Consider the following 24,345-nt stretch of genomic DNA (forward strand, 5'->3'; position numbering starts at 1 on the left):
CGCACCCGGCTAGTTTTATTTTTAGTAGAGACGGGGTTTCACCGTGTTAGCCAGGAGGGTCTCGATCTCCTGACCTCGTGATCCACCCGCCTCGGCCTCCCAAAGTGCTGGGATTACAGGCTTGAGCCACCGCGCCCGGCCAGAGCTGTATGTTTTTCAACAGCCAGATCCCACTAGGGCTCATTCACCATCAGGAGAACAGCAAGGGGGAGTAGGCACCCATGAGCCAATCACCTCCCACCAGGTGCCTCCCTCAACACTGGGAATTACAATTTGACATGAGATTTGGGTGGGGACACAGAGCCAAACTATATCAAGGGTAGTTCAACCACTGAGATTTATTTGTTTATTTATTTAGAGATGGAGTCTCGCTTTGTTTCCCAGGCTGGAGTGCAGTGGCACAATCTCGGCTCACTGCAACCTCCGCCTCCCGGGTTCAAGTGATTCTCCTGCCTCAGCCTCCCGATTAGCTGGTACTACAGCACACGCCACCATGCCTGGTTAATTTTTGTATTTTTAGTAGAGATGGGACTTCACCATGTTGGCTAGGCTGGTCTCCAAATCCTGAGCTCAGGTGATCTGCCTGCCCCGGCCTCCCTTTTGCTAAGATTACAGGTGTGAGCCATGGTGCCCGACCAAACACTGAGATTTAGAAAGCAGTCGAGTCCAGGCCGGGCGTGGTGGCTCAGGCCTGTAATCCCAGCACTTTGGGAGGCCGAGGCGGGCGGATCACGAGGTCAGGAAATCGAGACCATCCTGGCTAACACAGCGAAACCCCGTCTCTACTAAAAATACAAAAAGTTAGCTGGGTGTGGTTGTGGGCACCTGTAGTCCCAGCTACTCGCGAGGCTGAGGCAGGAGAATGGCGTAAAACCCGGGAGGCGGAGCTTGCAGTGAGCCAAGATGGCACTACTGCACTCCAGCCTGGGCGACAGAGCGAGACTCCATCTCAAAAAAAAAAAAAAAAAGAAAAAAGAAAAAGCAGTCGAGTCCACTATACCGCACCTCACCTGATTTCTTCCTTTGTCAGGGCCCCTCGCGGTCACTGTTCTCCTGGTACTTTTCAGTCCTATGCATTTAAATTGACGGTAAGTTGTCTGTCCTCCAGGCTCCAACACTTCCACCTTCAACTTGTGTTACGACAACAATACGAGCCCTTCAAGCAACTTTGGGTGACCCCAAAACTCATTTGAACTCAGCAGCCCATGAGTTTCAGTTCCTCTAACTTTAGGGGACTCAGTGCCCCTGGTCAGCATGAAGTAGATACAGAAGCATGACCTCCATCCCTAATCCCTCAAGAATGAGGGGTGGAAGGTGTCAGCAGGCGGGTGGGGGTGCGGTTTGTAAATCTATAACTGCATCAGACTAAATCTAGTTAAACTTTTTTTTTTTTTTGACGGAGTTTTGCTCTTGTCACCCAGGCTGCAGTGCAATGGCGCGATCTCAGCTCACTGGAACCTCTGCCTCCTGGGTTCAAGTAATTCTCCCGCTTCAGCATACCACTACCCCTGGATATTTTTTGTATTTTTAGTAGAGATGGGGTTTCACCATATTGGCCAGGCTGGGCTGGAACTCCTGACCTCTTGATCTGCCCGCCTCAGCCTCCCAAAGTGCTGGGATTACAGGCGTGAGTCACCACGCCCCACCCTCATTTCAACTTTTATGTAACGTAGTTGGCAGTTGTTTTTCAATTGCTATGGATCCACAGGTTGAAGGTCATATACTCTGAGCATGCCCAGATTAACCAAGCATGCAACCACGAAGTGGAACCTAAGTGCTCAGACTGAGGAATTGGGACCCATTTAAGAACTGGACATCCTGTGGCAGAAGCCAGGAACCAATCAGATTGAGTTGTGGTGTCACGCCCATGGCAGGATCCAGTCAGATCACAGCTCCCAGCATGACTTCATTGCAAGATCCAATCAAATCACACCTCCTTGCCCTGTGTGTATAAAACCTGACACAGCCCCCAGCTGGGAAAGGGAGATTTGAGCATTTCCTCCTGTGTCCTTGCTAGTTGACTTACAAAAACCTTTATTTCTCAAAAGCTGGAGCCATGGTATTGGCCTCTGTACACATTGGGCAGTGAGTGCATTGACTGCTCAGTAACATATGTGTGAACTATGTGTGATCTTGAATTTCCAAAACATTTGATTTGGTTTCAGTAAAAAATACTTTTCTAGCACATTAAAGCAATAGAAGTTCCATTTCTCTTTTTTCTAAGAATTTGGGTAAATTCAATTTATATAAATACATACACACCTCTACAAGCCAATCAGAACAGAGAACCTTTAAAAACTCTATATCGTGGCTCATGTCTGTAATCTCAGCACTTTGGGAGGCTGAGGTGAGAGGATTGCTTGAGCCCAGGAGTTCGAGACCATCCTGGGCAACATGGCAAAACCCCATCTCTATAAAGAATACAAAAATTAGTTGGGTATGGTGGTGCACACCTGTAGTCCCAGATAATTGGAGGCTGAGGTGGGAGGAACACCTGAGCCTAGGTAGGTTGAGGCTGCAGTGGTCTGTGATCGCACACACTGCACTTCAGCCTGGGTGACAGAGTGAGACCCTGTCTCAAAAACAAACAAACCAACTCTTTATCTACTTTAATATCATTTAGAGGCGGAAAAACATTAGACACTCACACAATCAGAGGTAAAGACCTTTCAAAATTACAGACACATAGACATACAAAGAAATAGAGCTTAGAGCTTCAATTCTAAAATTTCACACATGGGTCAAGAGTAAACACAAAAATGCAAAAACTCACCCTTCCAGATATCAAAGAGCTCTTCTCCTCCCAGTGGTAATGAAATTCTTAATTGATTTCAGCTCAAAGTAAACAGACAAATAGAATAACAAATCAGACTCTGTGGTCTCTCACCCAATAGAGACTAAGTCCTGCAAACATTTATCTCATTATAGAGATCACCATGTGTTCAGACCATAAAACCAAATTCCTAGCCCAGCGAGGTGGTTCACACCTGTAATTCTAGCACTTTGGGAGGCTAAGGCGGGTCTATCACCTGAGGTCAGGAGTTCGAGACCAGTCTGACCAATATGGAAAAACACTGTCTTTACTAAAAATGCAAAAATTAGCTGGGCATGGTGGCATGCACCTATAGTCCCAGCTACTCAGGAGGTTGAGGTAGGAGAATCACTTGAACCCGGGAGGCAGAGGTTGCAGTGAGCCGAGATCGTACCCCTGCACTCCAGCCTGGGTGGCAGAGTGAGACTTTGCCTTGAAACAAGAAAAACAAATTACCAAGCAGTGATGCTAGCGCTGTAAACAAATCCAAACCAAAGTAAAACACAGAATTGGTAAATGGGGAAATTACTGAAAAATGAGAAGCCAGCAAATTTCTATTGGCACTTTGGACTCATTCCTGGGAGCCAAGAAAAGATTCACCTGGGCTTCAACCGTTCATGAGGCACTCCAATCCTGAGGTTTTCTTGGCTCAGTCATGTGATTCCATCGGGAACTTCTCCGAAGACCTGGAAAACCTTAAAACATGAAAGTAAAATCATGACTCTCATACAGATATATAGAAATGAACACATGCTAAAGATTTTATTTAATTCAAGAGGAAACCGGCAGATATTACAACTGGTTCAAAAGAGAATCTGAGGACTGGACATGGTGGCTCATGCCTGTAATTCCAGCACTTTGAGAGGCTGAGATGTGTGGATCACTTGAGGTCAGGAGTTTGAGACCAGCCTAGCCAACATGGTGAAACCCCCGTCTATACCAAAAATTCAAAAATTAGTCGGGAGTGGTGGTGTGCACCTGAAATCCCAGTTACTTGGGAAGCTGAGGCAGGAGAATTGCTTGAACCAGTGAGCCAAGATCTCCCCACTGAACTCCAGCATGCAAAACGGAGTGAGACCCTGTCTCAAAATTTAAAAAAAAAAAAAAAAAGAGAGAGAGAGAGAGAGAGAGAGAATCTGAGAAACAGACATATTTGCAGATCAGGAATACTGAAATGATTATGTAAATGGAGAAATGCAGTCAAAACTGGATTTTCTCTTTTTTTTTTTTTTTTTTTTTGAGACGGAGTCTCGCTCTGTCACCCAGGCTGGAGTGCAGTGGCCAGATCTCTGCTCACTGCAAGCTCCCCCTCCTGGGTTTACGACATTCTCCTGCCTCAGCCTCCCGAGTAGCTGGGACTACAGGCGCCCGCCACCTCGCCCGGCTAGTTTTTTATATTTTTTAATAGAGACGGGGTTTCACCGTATTAGCCAGGATGGTCTCGATCTCCTGACCTCGTGATCCGCCCGTCTCGGCCTCCCAAAGTGCTGGGATTACAGGCTTGAGCTACCGCGCCCGGCCAAAACTGGATTTTCTCTAGTGGAGATTGTGGGAAGTCAACCAACTTCCACTAGACAGAACGTAACTTGCATCAATTACCTACAGTTTTCAGAGAGGTGTAAAGTACCTCAAAGATAATGAACAGTGTTGGAATCAAGTAACATGGTTTTCTAAATGTGCTTCGTTTTCCATTAAAACGCAAATTTCTTCTGCTTGCCTCATCCTCTTCAGGAAGTAGAGTTCTGGGTAATTTTTTTTTCTTTCAATTCTGTACATATTCTCTGAGTTTTCTAGCTATCACAAATTCAAAGTGATTTGGAAAAGCTGGAATTCCTTTTTTCCTTGTTGTGGCTAGGATGGTATCCTGTCCCAGGCTAATCTATTATTTCATCCATGGGCTCTATTTACTAATGTTTTCGTTAAATGTGTCATTGTAATCATAAGGAAGCATGATGCACCCTCTTGTTCCACTTCTCGTGGTTGCACATGGACATTGATTTTAAGCCTTGAGCTCTCGGGTAAGGCAAGACTGGCCCGGGCATGGTCCACAAGACGATACTTGAAGCAGAGACTTTCTAGACGTTCCCTTAAAGATAGTCAAGACATCCCCATGAAGACGTTCCCTTAAACTAAGGAGAAATTTGAGTCTGGGGTACCGGGTTGCCAATTCTCTTAGCATAGAGCATTTCAACCGCTAGACCAGATAGAGACATTTAAGACGGTTCCTAAATTTGGGGAGCGCGTAGGCTTATGGGAAATAGAGTCACGGTATTTATCCTGGGACCTGCGGTGGGCCCCCGGAGGCAGACTTCCGATGCATTCCTGCGCGTGTGCACCCCGCTCTGTGTGCGTGTTCGCGCATGCGCGTCGCTGCCGCACTGCCCTCGCTTCCTGTGCGTCCCCAGGTCACCGCTCGCCCTAGTTCCCAGGCTTTGGCCTCCGGTGGGCGAGAATCGCGGAGTCTGCGAGGCTGGGCGCGGAAGAGCCGGGCCGGCACCCAAGCGGGCGCGGGGCTGTGCAGGCCAGGGTTCGCGCCGGCCGGGCGGAGGCTCAAGCAGGGATCCCTGAGCACGACCCCCGGAGCCTACGGCGCTGGGGCCCGAGGGGCCGGCCGGGCGGTGTCGGCGGCGGAGGCGAAGGGGCAGCGGGACCTGGGCACGATCCGTGTACGTCCTCGACGGCCCGGCCCCGGCTCCGCAGGACGGTGAGCCCCAGGGACACGGATCTGAGCTCCGGGAGGGACGCCCCGCCTGGATTTGTCCCGTAGGCCCGGCACGGGCCCCTCGGGAGCAGAACGGTCTTGGTGAGGTGGAGAGGAGGAGACCTCGCGAGCAGACGCGCGCCCGCGACAGCAGTCCCTCCCCGGCCTCTCGGGAGCGGTGGGGCAGAGGCTGCGGAGCCTCAGGAGGGTAGGTCGTGGGTTCGCGGGCCGGGGGCTAGAAGGGCCTGGGTGAAGTCACCGCGTGTCGGGGACCTTAGAGTGAGGGGCAGCGGAGGGTCTCGATCGCTTGCAGGAGAGATGTGTGTTTGGGTTTGAGGGCAGGGTCCGGCGAAGACGAGGCTTATGAGGACGGGGGGAGGGGGGTGTCACCAGCCTCAGCTGCGGACGTTGTCTCCACTCCCCCCCTCACCCCAACAGCCCTTCCTGCTCTCCCTGCTCCAGATTGCGACCGTATCTCATTTAAGTGCTGATTCCCCCTTAAGTTTGCTCTTACGGAATCATGCATTGTAGCACAGGAACAGTCTGCAGGGACTCTCTTGCTGCCTCATTTGCTAGGGGAAGAGACTGGGCCGTAGCAGGTGGGTGACTTGTCCGAGGTTTTGTGGGTGGAGTTGCTCATAGTAGAACTCAGGAGTTTTATCTCCCAGGCCAGTGTTCTGTCCCCTGTATCCTAGTTAAGTGAGACTAAGTTCTTCAATAAAAGATCCTTTTGAGCAGCCCACTGAAGCTTCTGCAAATAAAGACCTAAGCATGCCGAATGTATTCCTTTATTTAGGGCATCCTGTGGATTTTCTGATCTTTATTTAAAAGACTAATAGATGAGTATTACAGAATTCCTTTTTTGTTGTTTGTTTGTTTGTTTTTGAGACGAGTTTCGCTCTGTTGCCCAGGTTGGAGTGCAGCGGCGCGATCCCAGCTCACTGCAACTTCCGCTCCCAGGTTCAAGCGATTCTCCTGCCTCAGCTTCCCGAGTAGCTGGGATTACAGGCACCCGCCACCATGCCCGGCTAATGTATTTTTACTAGAGATGAGGTTTCACCATGTTGGGCCGGGCTGGTTACCAGAATTCCTTTTTAAATCTTACATTTAATGATGGCAGATTATTTCAGTAGGGTCCAGTATTCATTCACCATGACAATCTCATCCACTCAGTCACAAGGTAGCCACATGTGAATTACAAATGTGCAGATGGGTGCTCCTCCTGATCATTTTCCAGTCCCTTCTGAAGGCTTAAAGGGACAGTCTCCCATAGGATGTCCTTCATGGAACTTTCTATATAGGTTTTAGGCGGGAGATGACTGCCTTGGCAGGCGAGACCTCTCATAACTTCATTTTTTGGGTTTTCCTTCCCCAGACCTGCCTCCGCTTTCACAGTCCTCCAGATTTTCCCAAGAGCAGCAGAAAATGAATAAATCCCTGGTGAGTGTTTCTGTTCGTGTATTTATTCTCTACTCTGATTTACAATACTCCTTAGGAAGAGATTAAGGGTTCAAAATTTAAAATGAGAAAGTAGAAATAGATACAAGATTTGGTCAGACAAAACAGTGTAGCCATCAGCACCAAGCCTTTTTATCATATTCATATGCACAGATAGCGTGATCCTGAAAGAGTTCTTGAAGCCAGAGTACTAGCCTCTCATGTTCTCGGCATTTATCACAAAAAATGATAAATACCATCCATTCCTTGACTTACATTCACCGTAAGCAGAATCACTTTTGTTTTTGCATGAATTTTAAAGATTCCTTTGAGATCGTTATCAACAGCCATCCTAAATAATAACCCTTAAACCATTGCAATTCTTGCTTTTTTTTGAGACCGAGTCTTGCGCTCTGTCACTAGGCTGGAGTGCAGTGGCGCTGTCAGCTCAATGCAACCTCCACCTCCCAGGTTCAAGTGATTCTCCTGCCTCAACCTCTCGAGTAGCTGGGATTACAGGCACCTGCCACCACACCCGGCCTTTTTTTTTTTTTTTTTTTTTTTAAAGTAGAGACCGGGTTTTGCCATGTTGGCCAGGCTGCTCTCGAACTCCTGAGCTCAGGTGATCCACCCGCTTTGGTCTCCCAAAGTGCTGGGCATGAGCCACTGTGCCCAGCCCGTAATATTTCTAGTAACTTAAACAGTGTTGTCTCAAAGGTAGATTTTTTTTTTTTTGAGATAGAGTCTCACTCTGTCGCCCAGGCGGGAGTGCAGTGGCATGATCTCGGCTCACTGCAAGTTCTGCCTCCCGGGTTCACGCCATTCTCCTGCCTCAGCCTCCCCAGTAGCTGGGACTACAGGCGCCCGCCACCACGCCCAGATAATTTTTTATATTTTTAGTAGAGACAGGGTTTCACCATGTTAGCCAGGATGGTCTCGATCTCCTGACCTCGTGACTGCCCGCCTCGGCCTCCCAAAGTGCTGGGATTACAGGTGTGAGCCACCACACCCAGCCAAAGGTAGATTCTTTTTACTGCTCTATCCGTTGTAGAAATGGCCTTCTCATCCTTAAATTAGTCTCCCTAAATATTTTTCTTTTTTTTTTTTTTTAAAGGTGGAGTCTCACTCCGTTGCCTAGGCTGGAGTGCAGGGGTGCTATCAGCTCACTGCAACCTCTGCCTCCCAGGTTCAGGCAATTCTCCTGCCTTAACCTCCCAAGTAGCTGTGATTACAGGCACCTGCCACCATTCCCAGCTCATTTTTCTATTTTTTTTTTTTTTAAACTAGAGACGGGGGTTTCAGAAGCACTTGGGCCAGGCTGGTCTCGAACTCCTGACCTCAAGTGCCAAGCGATTTTTCCACCTTGGCCTCCCAAAGTGCTGGGATTACAGGTGTGGGTCACCATGCCCAGCCATCTCCCTAAATATTTATTTCTCTTAGTTTATCTGGGTTGCACAGCAGAAAGGACCATAATAAATCTCTGGCATAGATGCCCATTTTATCCCATAGCCTGTGGTCTTGGTCCTGTCCCTATCACTCCCCTGACCTTGTTAGAGTAAATGTTGCCAGGAGTCTAGCACACGCTCTTAGTGGACATTTATGTCTTTGCCTTGGCCCACTCTGCAGTTTGCTCTGTCAGTTTCACTGCCATTTCTCTTCTTGCCTGCTTCTTGAAATTGATGATTTCTTTGGTCTTCTTCATGTGTTAGTGTCCACTCTTGGCTCACGACTCTGTACCTATCTGATGTCACCCTCCTGTGCTTCTGACTACCAGCTCTATGTGGGTTTTCCCACATAGACCTGGCCAGCCACCTGCTCAGCATTTCTTTCTAGTGGGTCCAAAGGACCCCTCAAGGTCATAGATGCAGCAGGTTCAGAGTAAGTATTTGGAGCCCCCCACCTATGCCTTCTCTTGTTCCTATTGGTTCATTGTTCCATCGTCCAGCCTGTAGCCCTATCGAGAAAGATGGGATTCTTTCTAAACTTGTCCATTTTCTGACCTCGTGATTGTTTGAGTTTGTTAATGTCACATCTAGATGGTTTTTTTTTTTTTTTTGAGACGGAGTCTCGCTCTGTCACCCAGGCTGGAGTGCAGTGGCATGATCTTGGCTCACTGCAAACTCTACCTACTGGGTTCACGCCATTCTCCTGCCTCAGCCTTCCGAGTAGCTGGGACTACAGGCGCCCGCTACCACGCCCGGCGAATTTTTTTTTGTATTTTAGTAGAGACGGGGTTTCACCTTGTTAGCCAGGATGGTCTTGATCTCCTAACCTTGTGATCCGCCCACCTCGGCCTCCCAAAGTGCTGGGATTACAGGCATGAGCCACCGTGCCCAGCAGAATCTAGATGGTTTTTATCCTGTCCCCTATCCCCTCTCTGCTGTCGTTAAAATAGCTTATTTTTTGGTTTCTCTACTGTTGTAGAGATTTTTTTTCTATGCCGCTACTTGCCTCCACAAGCCCAGGCATATTGCATTTCCCATGTCAAGTATTTCTCCTAAAGTTTTCACCATATCATGCTTCTCCCATGGGAAAAGCACTTGTGACACTCCCAGAGTGGCTACTATGGAAATGAGGTTGCCTCAAGCTGGGATGGGGAAAGACTGTGGGTAAAGCAGGCTTGAGAAAAGGCCAGAATTAGGTTTCAGATGTTTAAAATTTGGGCTGTGTTGGTATGCAGTGAGTGGCAGCATCAGGAAGGCAGGTGTGTGTGTGTGTGCGCGCACGTGTGTGTAGTTTGGGAGCTGTGTTAGTATGCCGTGAGTGGCAGCATCAAGAAGGCCAGGTGTGTGTATGTATGTGGAGTCTGGGAGACGAATCTGGTCGTGTGTGTTTGTGGGGTTTGGGAGATGAATCTGGTGCTCTCCCATGTGCAGTCTGGTAGAGAAGTGGGGACTGGGAAGGTACTACTGGTCAGGCTAGAGGGAGAACCAGGAGTGTGCAGTTTCTGAAGCCAAGGGAATGAGAAGCTTCAGGGACAGGTGATCAACTGTGTCAAATGCTGTTAGGAGTCCAGCCCAAGGAAGACTGAGAAATAGCGCTGGTGATTCTGTCGAGAATGAAAAATAGTTGTTGCCTGTGGGGTGAGAATGGCTGTGGGGCCTCGAGTCAGCCAGAGGGGATGGAGGTGCAAACAGCTGGAGGCATCCCAGGAGGTGGTTAGAGAAGAGGGTAGACATAGCGTCCGTTTGCTTCTTTTTTTTTTTTTTTTGAGATGGAGTCTCACTCTGTTGTCCAGGCTGGAGTGCAGTGGCCGGATCTCAGCTCACTGCAAGCTCCGCCTCCCGGGTTCAGGCCATTCTCCTGCCTCAGCCTCCCGAGTAGCTGGGACTACAGGCGCCGGCCACCTCGCCCGGCTAGTTTTTTGTAGTTTTTAGTAGAGACGGGGTTTCACCGTGTTCACCAGGATGGTCTCGATCTCCTGACCTCGTGATCTGCCCGTCTCGGCCTCCCAAAGTGCTGGGATTACAGGCTTGAGCCACTGCACCCGTCCTGTTTGTTTCTTTTCTCAGGGAAATAGCTCATCAGCCAACAGTGAGGGGTGAGGGCCGGGTTTTGGGAGAGAGCAGCTCTATCCCGACCATCACACAGATGCTCAGCCAGCCGCGAGGACCATCCTTTCCTTTTTTTTTTTTTTTTTTTTGAGAAGGAGTCTCACTCTGTCACCCAGGCTGGAGTGCAGTGGCCAGATCTCAGCTCACTGCAAACTCCGCCTCCCGGGTTTACGCCATTCTCCTGCCTCAGCCTCCCGAGTAGCTGGGACTACAGGCGCCCGCCACCTCGCCCGGCTAGTTTTTTGTATTTTTTTAGTAGAGACGGGGTTTCACCGTGTTAGCCAGGATAGTCTCGATCTCCTGACCTCGTGATCCGCCCGCCTCGGCCTCCCAAAGTGCTGGGATTACAGGCTTGAGCCACCGCGCCCGGCCCATCCTTTCCTTCTGTTTGAAATCCCATCTCATTTCTTGCCATGTAAATGTAACGTCCTACTCTTTTGGGAGCTTGTGTCATGATACTGGTGCTTCTCAGCTGAAAGCGATTAGAGCAGCGGCCAGTCTACCACGCAGACACCTGCTGTTCTGGGGCTTCCGGAGTCCCAGAGGAAGCTCCCTCCTGGCTTGGCTCTGTGACCTTCTCAGCCAGCATTTTGTCTTTTTTTCTTAGACACTAACATCATTTGTCTTGGGGTTTGGGATATGATTTTAAGAGGCACTTGTTTATCTCAAGGAGAGAACTTATGTTCTCCTTGGAGGAGGTAATTTGTGGATGTAATTACGGGAGATTGTGGGAGTCGTTCTGGTCAATGCCTGGGAAACTCTGAAGTGATGATGAAGTAGAAGTCTGATTTTAAATGCATCCTCAGCTAGGCATAGTGGCTCACACCTGTAATGCCAACACTTTGGGAGGCTGAGGCAGGAGGATCACTTGAGCCCAGGAATATGAGGCTGCAGTGAACTATGATTTTACCACTGCACCCCAGCCTGGGCAACAGATCAAGACCCTGTCTCGAATGAATGAATGAATGAATGAATGAAAAAATGAATGCACCATCAAAGTATTGTGATTCAGTCATTCAAGGAAGGGAAAGGTGGCATTTGCCAGCCCTGGAATAATTTGTGTTAGTGGCAGAGGCTTGTAAAGGCACTCAAGAGACCAGCATTGGGGCCTGAGTAGGAGTCCTGGAGGGCTGGTGCGATTTTTGCTTCCTTAGAATTTGAACTTCCTGTTAAGGGACTGAGGGATGAGAATGCAGATAAATACCCAGATGGACCCAGGAGCCCCCAATGCTGGACTGAGTTGTGGTTTTGTCCTACAGAGAACTTCAAGCCTTCTAATTGGGAGAGCGTGTCATCTGTTGAAAAGATGAAATTCATAGAGACTGACAATGTGAAAAACAAGAAATGCAGTGGGGGTTTGAGGAGATTGAGTCAAGGATACTCAAGGGTGTCTAGCTGAAATGCTAGAAAGAGGAGGACTCTCCTAGCTCATAGGATTCTAAAAAATTAAATATTAGGAAGATCACTTAGAATCTCTTAATGGAAAGACTCAAAAACAAATATATTATATACAATCTATAGGACAGAAGTGTGACTGAAATGGTTTGCTTATGTCTAAGTATGTTTTTGGTCAAGATTGTGTCCCTGGCATATTTTTATTGTAAGAGGAATTCTGGTTTATAATAGATATTTTTAAAAAATTGAAAATAAAAAAGAGATTTTTTGTGTTCACACTTATTGTAGTCATAGATATATGTGGTCTCGTTACTCCTTTACTTTCATTTGTTTGCTTTCCTTTTGTGACTTCTCCTGAGCTGATGACTTTCATCACATTTTTCCTCTTATGAGTCCTTCTGGAAAGTCCTTTGCCCGTTTTCAACCACTGCACAGTGACCATCCTGACAGATACCAGGTGGACACACTAAGCAGGGGTCTACCACTTGCATAAAGGAAACCAGGCTTATTTCCTAAGAAATAAACAAGTTGCTATTGCTCAGCAAGGCAGGGCAATGCCATGTGTGAACTTCCAGACTCCCCTGATCCTCCTCATGGCAGGCAATGTCTGAACAAAGTGTGCACAGAGTTTCTGGAAGCTCAGCTATTGCTCTCCAGGAGGTTCTCATCACCTGCTGGGACAGTCTTGCACCTGGATTCATCTGGCTGGGGCGGGACCCACTTCTTCCCCCAGTGTGTGTCCCATCAGCAGCTGGACGCTCTCAGCCCTGATCCTTCCCAGGCCGGCCAGGCCTGTCTGTGGATACCCCTGTATCTAGAGCTGGGAGAGAATGGCAAGGCATCTCAGGGAGTCTGTAGAACCCATCTTGCACTCATGGATCATTCCACATATAAAACCTAAGATGTTCAGTCAACATCAGGAGTTTGTCATCATCTTACATAGCTCTGAACATGACATAGCCTTTCCTTCCACATCTTCTACACCATTCCTGCTACCATATTTTCTTGAAATCATCTCAGCCTCTTTGTTCTTAACACAGATACTGTTTTACGATTCTTTCTTGCCAATTACATAAATAACCACATAACCTTCAGTTGTTTAAAATTCTGTGTTTTACGGTAAATTTTCTGTCCTAATTTGGAAAGTGGTCAGAGGCACAGTAGAAGGTCGACAATAACAGTAGATTTCATTGATAAAGTATGTGTTTTATCCAAAAAACTTTGCTAAGTGCTTTTTGTGGATTAGTCCATTTAATACTGGTATTATGTATAGGTAGCATTATTCTCTATTTTAGAGGGGTGATATTAAAGGAAACAGTTCTAATGGCTAGTTTGAGTACTTGTGAATGGGACACTTTATGCAGAAGATATACATTTCTAGATGTGGTTTTGACAGTTTCCAGGTCAGCTGTCTGTTCCTCCTCAGGAATGTTCCTTTCTCCTAGAACGTGTACCATGGGAAGAAAGGAAATTTGGGGTTCCCAGCTGGGAATTAGGAAAACCTGGTGAACCAAGCTATTACTGATAATTCATGTAGCAGGCTGCATTCTGAACTGCTGTAGGCTTGGTAACTCAGCAGTAAAATACAAAACTAGAATGTGTGTTCCTCAGCCTGTTGGTTATTTTGGTAATTGTGGCAAATACTGTGGGTTGGTTCCAGTAGTAGCCATAGGAGGAGCAGGTTTGAACAGGAACAGCAATTGAATTTCAGGGATGTTGAGTTTGCCATCTGGGACGTATGTTTCTGGAATTTAGGAGAGAGGCCTGGGCTGATGATGTAAATTTGGAAAATGTTGGTGTATAGATGGTAATTAAATTAGCCAGGAAGCAGGTGGGCTCACCATGAAAGCAGCAATTATAGACAGCAAAGAGAAAAAGACTCAAGACAGCCGTAGGGCCGACAACATTCAGGATGACTTGGAGTAGAGGAGGAGCCAGCAAAGGGCTGAGAAGGAGTGACCAGGGAGGTAAGAGGAGAAACAACATTATTAACGTTCTAGAAGCAAACTGAAGAATGTGCAAAGGAACAGGGTGCATCCTGGGGTTCTGTGAGTGTCCCCAGGCCTGTGCTCCTCAGGGGTGAGATTCGTGCCTGCCGGTGTTAAGAGTCCCCAGCAGCCAGGCAAGCCTGTAATCCCAGCACTTTGGGAGGCCGAGACGGGCGGATCATGAGGTCAGGAGATCGAGACCATCCTGGCTAATACGGTGAAACCCCGTCTCTACTAAAAAATACAAAAAACTAGCCGGGTGACGTGGTGGGCGCCTGTAGTCCCAGCTACTCGGGAGGCTGAGACAGGAGAATGGCGTGAACCTGGGAGGCGGAGCTTGCAGTGAGCTGAGATCCGGCCACTGCACTCCAGCCTGGGCAGCAGAGCAAGACTCCGTCTCAAAAAAAAAAAAAAAAAAAAAGAGTCCCCAGCAGCCAGGATTGTTCCTGGCTCACCATGCAATCCCAGTGTTTTGTTTTGTTTTTTTGTTTTTGATGTATACCGAATGAACCCCAGAACAGTGTATTTCTGATGTTTGTTTTCCTTCGACAGTCTGTAACATAAAATAAAGGTATACGATGTTCATGGTTAATTTTGCCAGTGAGCTTGTCCCTCTGTGCTTCTTTCACGTCACCCAATTCCAATCATGGTGCCATTTCAGGGGCCAGTGTCATTCAAGGATGTGGCTGTGGACTTCACCCAGGAGGAGTGGCAGCAACTGGACCCTGAGCAGAAGATAACTTACAGGGATGTGATGCTGGAGAACTACAGCAATCTAGTTTCCGTGGGTGAGGATAGCTTGCTTTCTCAGTTGCTAAAATACATGGGATTTCTCACAAATTTAATGACTTTAACTTAAAGTCATTAAAGTTAATTTTATTTGATGGGACGAATGCGAGTAATCTGTTTTGGGCACCAGGCAGGGCATTTTGGTCTTGATTTTCCCCGTGAAAAGTTCTGATTTTGATAAAGCACAAGTGGCCTTTTCCCCATGTGACAGAGACCCTGAAGCCAACCGGCTGGGCTCAAGTTCTCTTTCATTTCTCATTAACAGGGTATCACATTATCAAACCGGATGTTATCAGCAAGTTGGAGCAAGGAGAAGAGCCATGGATAGTAGAAGGAGAATTCCTACTTCAGAGCTATCCAGGTGTGTTAGTGGAGGCAGTGAGGAGATCGGTAACTTGGCAGTGTTTTTCCCAGGGATTTTTTAATGGTCCTAAACCTTCAGAAGTGACTAGAGATAGTTGCTTATATGCTCCATGAACCTAAATCTCACTCCCAAAGCCTTCTTCCTTACCCGTAAGAACTGACATTGATGGAGCTTTTCTGTGCTTGCCACTCCCCAGAATACAATTCCAATCACTTCCGTTGTTCTCTTAAACTTTGGGTCTTTGCTTGCTCTTCTAGCATTTTCAGAAACCATTATCATGGCTTATATTTTAGGTGTTATAAGTCTGACATTTAAAAATAACTTATGTGATTCTTGTGTTCTTCGTAACTTCTGGGTTTTTTATCTTTACCGTGCAGTGCCTGAGACTTGTTTCTGGACCCTGTTCTACTTTGTACTTTTCTTTCTTTGAGGTTAGACTCCAAAGTCCCCATCCTGTGCCCTAAGCCATTGGATTCTGCCACTTGTCATGTGCACCTGTACTTCATTGGACAGTGCTGCTCATTCCTGAGACCCAGCCCTCCTGAAATTTGGTGACTGCAGTACCTGGGTCTCCCTCTTTAACAAAGTGCTCCTTTTCATCTTGTTTCTTATTTTCTGTTCTGTTCCCAATGCCTTGAATGATACCCTGTCATGGCAGGTGCTTAGTAAGTATTATATACAAAAATGAAGTCTGGTTCATACCCACTGTGATTTCCTCGCATTATGAGTTTCTCAAAGGGTGCCTCCAGTGCCAAGTCTTTAGGGTTTATTTTTTATTTTATGTTGCTCGCACCCGGGATGACATCTTTACCACCAAAGTGTGGGCTTTTCTGTGATACCAGTTACAGAGCTGCTCTTGTTCTCATCAGGCCTGGAAATTGATCATGACCTGTTCCAAATTATAATTACTAATCACCTTTCCACTTCCCTTTGTTTACTAAACTATACTAATCTCTTCTTTTTCTATAGTGGTCCCTGTGAAACCACCGAAATTCTCATCAGATATTACTAATCTCTCTGGATTACTGGATTTTGTCCAGTGTGAAATGTCTTCAGTTGTCCTCTATATATTCTCAGTTTCCTTTGAGTTAATGTAAACAAGGACTAGATTCTGTCATGCCTGGATTACTATGAGTCCTAGTTGGATTTGCAGTATGTCTTCATCTAAAGTTTCTAGTTGCTATCACCGCTAGCTTCACAAGATAAGCCTATAGCTGGTGATATCACCGCTAGCTTCACAAGATAAGCCTATAGCTGGTTACATTTTACTTCCTAAAGGGAATTTAATTCCTTATCCCTTAAGGAACTCAATAATATTAGCCCTGTATTGCCTGGAAAAAGTAATTTTCTGTTGTTCCCCAAAACTCTCACTAAACACCATTTGGTCCACACTCCTAATGTCTTCTCTTCATGAGACTATTGTCCCTACAGCTTTACATTTCCTTAGGGAGTGCTTTCTTTCCCCAGATAACACATTCTTTAAGTCTGATCTCAAATCTTCAACCCCTCCCTGAAGTTTTTTCTTCCTGACTTTTATCATGACTTCTGTATCTCCCTTCCCTCACCTTCAGTTTCACCCAGGGGTGATATGATAAAGAGGTGAGTCTGATTAAGTAATCTGTTATTTGATAGTGTCTATGTTTTGCTTGAGCTGTTTTGCTCTTGGATCATAGTCCTGTAAGGAAAAGGGCATGTTAACCCTTAATGTAGTGTGTAACATAGAGAGACATTTATTTCTTTCTTTGATTATCTGAGAAACTAGGCAGGTGAAAGAACTTTCTTGTCCATCCATTCAGAAATAATTTGCAGGCAGTTATTTCTGAATATGCATGCCTGGGCCAAATGTGGTGGCTCACACCTATAATCCCAACCCTGGGAGGCTGAGGTGGGAGGATCGCTTGCGACCAGCCTGGGTAACATAGTGAAACCCTGTCTCTACCCAAAAAAAAAAAAAGAAAGAAAGAAAAAAGAAATAATGCATGCCTGGGTCACATCCCCATATATTTTGCAAGTAGTGGAAAAACACCTATATGATTCAGATTAAGAACAGCTCATCTGATTTTTATTCAGAGGTTCAAAGGAAATAGGACCATCCTTCCTAGGTGAAAGGTTGTGGTTAAGAGAACAAGGGCTGGGTGCGGTGTCTCATGCCTGTAGTCCCAGCACTTTGGGAGTCCGAGGCAGGCGGATCATGAGGTCAAGAGTTTGAGACCACCCTGGCCAATATGGTGACACCCTGTCTCTACTAAAAATACAAGAATTAGCCAAGCCTGGTGGCACATGCCTGTAATCCCAGCTACTTGGGAGGCTGAGGCAGGAGAATCGCTTGAACCTGGGAGGCAGAGGTTGCAGTGAGCTGAGATCGTACCACTGCCTCCAGCCTGGGTGACAGAGCAAGACTCCGTCTCAAAAAATAATAATAAAAATAAAAAGAGAACAGGGCTGCATGAAGTAATTAAAACTCAGCATTTTACATGGAGTGCTGATGTCCCAATGCAGGCTAAGTCACTTTGTACTAAAATGATTCTGTAGACAGTATTCTCAACTTCAAAGGGAAATGGAATTAATTGAGGTGAGAAAGGATTTGAGAAGTATTTTTTTTTTTTTTTTTTTTTTAAGCATGGAAATCACCTACAAAGGTAGATTTTAAGAAGATGAAGGCAGGAAGTCAAGCAAACTGAGTGAAACAATAAGGGTGGAGACTGGAGGTGAAATGCGCTGGGCATTGATCAGACACACAGTGATCTTAGCATAAGGCAAGGATGCCTTAGATCATGACCTGTCTCTCCCAACTTGATGTAACATGAGAAGGTGTAAAGTGCAGACCCACTTCCTCCAAAACACCTCTCTACTTGGATGTACCTTAGGACCCTCCTTGTGCAACAAATAGCTTGCTTTTTCTGCAACAGAATATTTTTGGTAGATGACTGTCATCCTAGCTTGGAATCATATAATGATCCCAGGTGGCAAAAAGTATTGTTTCTCAGATTTTTTTCTTGTTGGGTCTGTTGATATTTTGGCAGTGGGTTCAGGGAAAGCACAGGTTATAGAGGCTACGGTTGATACTGTTTCACTTAATGTGCATGATAGCAAGTACAGTAGTCAGGTTCATCCAGACACTTCTAAGATAAGTAAAAATAAAATTGCTATTTTAGGAGCATGGTAAGGGATCTGATTTGTTTTGGCTTTTTTGTTTTGTTTTGTTTTTTGAGAACAGATTCTCACTCTGTCGCCCAGGCTGGGGTGTAGTGGGGTGATCTCGGCTCCCTGCAACCTCCACCTTCTGGGTTCAAGCGATTCTCCTGCCTCAGCCTTCCGAGTAGTTGGGACTACAGGCGCCCGCCACCACGCCTGGCTAATTTTTGTATTTTTAGTAGAGACAGAGTTTCACGATCATGGCCAGGCTGGTCTCGAACTCCTGACCTCAAGTGATCTGCCTGCCTTGGCCTCCCAAAGTACTGGGATTACAGGCATGAGCTACCATGTCCGGCCAGGGATCTGATTCGTAAGGTTTGTACACTAAATGCTACTCGGGAGTGGGAAAGCACTCACATTGAGAATTAAGTGATGGTAGTATGTCAGGGTGGGACTGGCTTAAGGAAATGGTCAGGAGATTGAAAGATGGGGAGAATAATTGCTAAGCTTATCAAGCATGTGTTTTGTGCCAGATGCTGCTCTGAGCATCATTAACTGCTGCAATCTTAAAACCACCTTCTGAGGTAGGTGCCATTATCTCCATTTGGCAGGTGAAGGATACTGACTACAGAGAATTGCTAAGTAGCTTGCTCTAGGCCACCTCACCAGAGTTCATGCTATTAAATATACTGTTCAAATAGGAACAAGTAGAATGTCATGGTCAGAATGAGTTTAGCATTCGATCATAGCATCATTAGAATACTAAAGTTTCCCGTTGATCTCATCGCTGTCCTCACAAGAGAAGTCTATAGCACTGCAGACTATTTTATATTTCCTGTAGGATATATATATATTCCTGAGATTCTTCATCCAAGTGAAAAAGAACTACAGGGCGAATGCCCTGATTATAGGGCTCTTTCGTTAAACATGAGGAGATTTAGTTTATTCTACTACGTGGAATGAGGAAAGAAGCCAAAATAGTTTGGAGGGATGTAGTCTAGTGAAAATGCTACCACAAAAATCTTAGTATACAGTGCTAACGCCTTCAGTTGTAATCTCTCTCAACTTGGTATCAAGTGATGTGGTATAAAGTACAGCTTTCCCGCCCCCTAAAGAAATCCCTGATTGAATACATCTTTTGACCCTCCTTGTCCAACAGCACTCCTCATCGCTCTGTCGGTATCTACCCCGTCAGCCATTCATCCAGCCTTCTTGCCTACCAGTCATCGTTCTGTGTTACATTTTATCTTCTATACCCAGTTTTGAACAAAATATAAAGTAGATCAAAAGTGCATGTGTTTTTGTTGGTTTACTTCCCCCTTTCTCCATTCCTAGAGGGGGGTGTGTGTGTGTGTGTGTGTGTGTGTGTAATTTTAAGCAAAAGAATAAAGGAGAAAAGTACACTTGGAATTATTTTCATCTGTTCATGAAGCTAGCATCTACTCACAATGAGATGCTTGTGTACAAGTCATATGAGTCTCATTCCATATCTCATATATAGGAAGATGTACAAAAGTTGGTTAATTTTGTCTCTCTTTAGATGAAGTCTGGCAAACTGATGACCTGATAGAGAGAATCCAGGAAGGCGAAAATAAACCTTCAAGCCAAACTGTGTTCATTGAGACCCTGATTGAAGACAGAGGTAATGTTCCTGGTAAAACTTTTGATGTAGAAACGAACCCTGTTCCTTCAGGAAAAACAGCCTATAGAAATAGCCTCTGTGACTCATGTGAAAAGTGTTTAGCATCTGTTTCAGAATATATTAGTAGTGATGGAAGCTATGCAAGAATGAAAGCTGATGAATGTAGTGGATGTGGGAAATCGCTCCTCCATATTAAGCTTGAGAAAACTCATCCAGGAGATAAAGCTTATGAATTTAATCAAAATGGGAAACCTTATACTCTAAACGAAGAAAGTCTTTATCAGAAAATTCATATTTTGGAGAAGCCTTTTGAATATATTGAATGCCAGAAAGCCTTCCAAAAGGACACTGTTTTTGTTAATCACATGGAAGGAAAGCCCTATAAGTGGAATGGATCTGAAATAGCCTTTCTCCAGATGTCGGACCTCACTGTACATCAAGCATCTCATTTGGAAATGAAGCCCTATGAATGCAGTGAATGTGGGAAATCCTTCTGTAAAAAGTCAAAATTTATTATACATCAGAGGACTCATACAGGAGAGAAACCTTACGAATGTAATCAGTGTGGGAAATCCTTCTGCCAGAAGGGAACCCTAACTGTGCATCAGAGAACACACACAGGGGAGAAGCCCTATGAATGTAATGAATGTGGGAAAAACTTTTACCAGAAGTTACACCTCATTCAGCATCAGAGAACTCACTCAGGAGAGAAGCCCTATGAATGTAGTTATTGTGGAAAATCCTTTTGCCAGAAGACACACCTCACACAACATCAGAGAACACATTCAGGAGAGAGACCTTATGTTTGTCATGACTGTGGGAAAACCTTCTCGCAGAAGTCAGCACTTAATGACCATCAGAAAATTCACACAGGTGTGAAACTCTACAAGTGTAGTGAATGTGGGAAATGCTTCTGCCGCAAGTCGACTCTCACGACCCACCTGAGGACCCACACAGGAGAGAAACCCTATGAATGTAATGAGTGTGGAAAATTCTTCTCTCGGTTGTCATATCTCACTGTACATTATAGAACTCATTCAGGAGAGAAACCCTATGAATGTAATGAATGTGGAAAAACTTTCTACCTGAATTCAGCCCTCATGAGACATCAGAGAGTGCACACAGGAGAGAAACCTTACGAATGTAACGAATGTGGAAAGTTATTCTCCCAGTTGTCATACCTCACTATACATCATAGAACTCATTCAGGAGTAAAACCCTATGAATGTAGTGAATGTGGGAAAACCTTCTACCAGAACTCAGCCCTTTGTAGACATAGGAGAATACACAAAGGCGAGAAGCCCTATGAATGTTACATATGTGGAAAATTCTTCTCTCAGATGTCATACCTCACTATACATCACAGAATTCATTCAGGAGAGAAGCCCTATGAATGTAGTGAATGTGGGAAAACCTTCTGCCAGAATTCAGCCCTTAATCGACATCAGAGAACACACACAGGAGAGAAAGCCTACGAATGTTATGAATGTGGGAAGTGCTTCTCTCAGATGTCCTATCTCACTATACATCATCGAATTCATTCAGGAGAGAAACCCTTTGAATGTAATGAGTGTGGAAAAGCCTTCTCTCGGATGTCATACCTCACTGTACACTACAGAACTCATTCAGGAGAGAAACCCTATGAGTGTACTGAATGTGGAAAAAAATTCTACCACAAATCAGCATTCAACAGCCATCAGAGAATTCACAGGAGAGGGAATATGAATGTAATAGATGTGGGAAGGCTTCTCTGAAGTCAGACCTCACTGTATAACAGAGAACCCTTTCAAAATAGTGAATCAGAAACTCCTGCCTGAAGTCAAACACCTTGTACATCAGAGAGCTCACACAGGTTACTGTGGCCATCCCCTTGTGTGTTGGACTCATAATCTGAAGACTCACAGAATGGAAACCATGATTATAACAAGACCACATGGTGTAACAATACTAGACTAAAAACAAGTGACAATTTGTAAATATTAAGAATGTATATACACGTCGCCATGGATTGGAACTGTTTTGCATATCAGGGAATTCATAGCCAAGGGGACATCTACCAATATAAGAAATGTGGAAGACAGAAACCTTTGGAAACTGTTAATACTAAAAGACGTGTTTCTGATACAATAACAAATTTGAAAAGTAAAAAAAGAAGATTCCTGCTGTGAATAAACATACTCCTTGTGTAAATAGAAGCTGTAACGTCATCAGGATAGCTAGTTAAGTCGGTAACCTTAAACTCATGTAAGCAGTTCCCAAAGAACATAGGACTTATGTTTGGGGTAGAGGGTTGTTTTGTTTTTATTACATTACCTTACAGGAACTGTATGTTCACTTTGAATCATGTTTGAAAAAAGTGTATCCTTATTAATTTTGTAATTAATATGGTCAGAGTATTATAAACAGCACTAGGTTAATATCATTTCACAGGTATAAAGTATACTTTTTCTTGCACTCTTCTCTAGGATGTAATGCATTTGATCATTCTTAATGAACAATATCAGCCCTAAAGGACCAATGCTTTTTTAATGTTTTCAACTGTACCTGAGTCAGCCAGAGAGATAATATCCGTGTATAAAAATAGATAGAAAACTTTGTTTAGGTAATTTAAAATTGTTGGCTGGGTGCAGTGGCTCAAGCCTGTAATCCCAGCACTTTGGGAGGCCAAGATGGGCAGATGACTAGGTCAGGAGATTGAGACCATCCTGGCTAACACGGTGAAACCCCGTCTCTACTAAAAAATATAAAAAACCAGCTGGGCAAGGTGGCGGGCGCCTGTAGTCCCAGCTACTCGGGAGGCTGAGGCAGGAGAATGGCGTAAATCCGGGAGGCGGAGCTTGCAGTGAGCTGAGATCCGGCCACTGCACTCCAGCCTGGGCGACAGAGCCAGACTGTCTCAAAAAAAAAAAATTGTTAACGCACAGTTCTCCAGGAGTGAGAAAATCATTGCACTCTATACAGTTTTAAGACATATATAAAATATTCCCATTTGTATCGTTTTTTTTCCTACTATTTTTTATTTGGACACTTACATAACAGTGCACAGCACGATGCTGTGTAACATAGGAATTAACTGTTTTCATTTGATATCATAGTGCTTTTAAATCTTGTGCTCTACTCCTTCCTGTTACCGAATGAAATAAGAACACATTCTAATAAGGGTTTGTGGCAGACAATGCCGAGTGACTTTCTTAGTCACTTCCTTCTCACTCCACTGGCTGAGTCTGGTTATCCATTTATCCTCAAAAGGACGTAAGACAAATCCTGATTAGTTTTCACCAATGACACTCCCCTTCTCGTTGCCAGCAGTTGGTTTACAGTGGTCACAGGGCCCAATTCTAGACATAAAACAAATAATATACCTGACAGACCATTTCCAGAAAAGGTTTTCTCAAAACCCCAAGAATTCAAGCAAAGGGAAGTGGAATATTTTGGTGAACAGTACCTTGTCTGGATGTGGTGCCTGGTAACCATCTTTGAACAACGGATTATAGTTTCATCATGGCCTGAGCGGAAAGACCGAAAGACCCTGAGACCTGGATGATGTCTTTGAGCCACTAAACCAACCAGCCTTATAGCCACTCCTCCTTTGGACTGTTTCTTTTGTAAGAGACTAAACTTATTTTTAAGCCAGTTGATTTAGGATGCTCTGTTACTAATAACTGAAGACATTCTAATTGGTACAGACTTAAACCTTCATAGGAGTTACACAGTTCAGAAGTGGACTTTAGGTAAGTCATTTATTTTAAGCTGTTGATATAGAGATTTATTTTCTGTAAATTTTGACGTAAATAGTTTGAGCATTAGAAATCAATTTGAAACAATTAGATGTATGCTTCCTTGAACTGTCATATCGTTGACCTGCAAAATTCACCTTTGGAACGTGACACAATGTTAGGCATACCTCCTTTTTTCTAATACATGGGATAAATTTTGTTTGAGAGAATTTAATTTATGTGATTCATGTATCACTGCTACAGTGTTAGTTGACAACATATAGTATGAGGTAAGGATCTAATTTTGTTTTCTCTCACATGATTACTTGATAGCTGATCATCTGATTTATTTACTGCTTTACCACTGAGCTGAAATGCCATGTTTTTCATTTATTAAAATCACACATGGCTCCTGTTTTTGTTACCCAGCACTTTTTCTCCATATTCTTCGATTGTGAGTATGGTACATAACAGGAATTACATCTGGTAAGTTGTTAGTTTTGTGTAGGAACTCTATATTCATAGCATATTTGTGGAAATGGTATCTACAGAGGTTTCCCACACTGGTGTGTCACTATACCTTAATTGTACAATATGCATTTTCAGTAAAATATTTGAAAACTTTAAATGGCTTGGCATTTTCTTCTCCTATGGATCGCCTGCACATCAAAGGTTCTGGTACATATATAAGTGGTCCTGAACTGCCTCTTCAGTAATGTAGTCAGTGTTCATAGTAACATGTTTATAGTTGAAAAGATGCCAATGTTTTCATAAATTAATATTTTTGGCCCATCTAAAATGAAGCCCACCAG

The 24,345-nt window shown here is 44.8% G+C and overlaps 1 protein-coding gene across 2 annotated transcripts; it reads left to right on the forward strand.

Moving 5' to 3' along the window:
• Positions 1 to 4,386: 4,386 nt before the first annotated feature.
• On the forward strand, positions 4,387 to 22,547 carry ZNF12 (zinc finger protein 12). Of its 2 annotated transcripts, none has more exons than XM_010367755.2 (5): positions 4,387 to 5,721; positions 6,889 to 6,953; positions 14,549 to 14,675; positions 14,942 to 15,037; positions 19,716 to 22,547. In XM_010367755.2, the coding sequence occupies exons 2-5, from the start codon at positions 6,939 to 6,941 to the stop codon at positions 21,569 to 21,571; spliced, it is 2,094 nt and encodes a 697-aa protein (XP_010366057.2). In that variant the 5' UTR covers positions 4,387 to 5,721; positions 6,889 to 6,938; the 3' UTR covers positions 21,572 to 22,547. The 2 variants fall into 2 exon arrangements, with proteins under 2 accessions (XP_010366057.2, XP_030788067.1); XM_030932207.1 differs by having other exon boundaries at positions 4,387 to 5,516.
• The last annotated feature ends 1,798 nt before the right edge of the window (positions 22,548 to 24,345 follow it).

The sequence above is a fragment of the Rhinopithecus roxellana genome, chromosome 6 (assembly GCF_007565055.1).
Source record: "Rhinopithecus roxellana isolate Shanxi Qingling chromosome 6, ASM756505v1, whole genome shotgun sequence".
Taxonomy (NCBI): Eukaryota; Metazoa; Chordata; class Mammalia; order Primates; family Cercopithecidae; genus Rhinopithecus; species Rhinopithecus roxellana.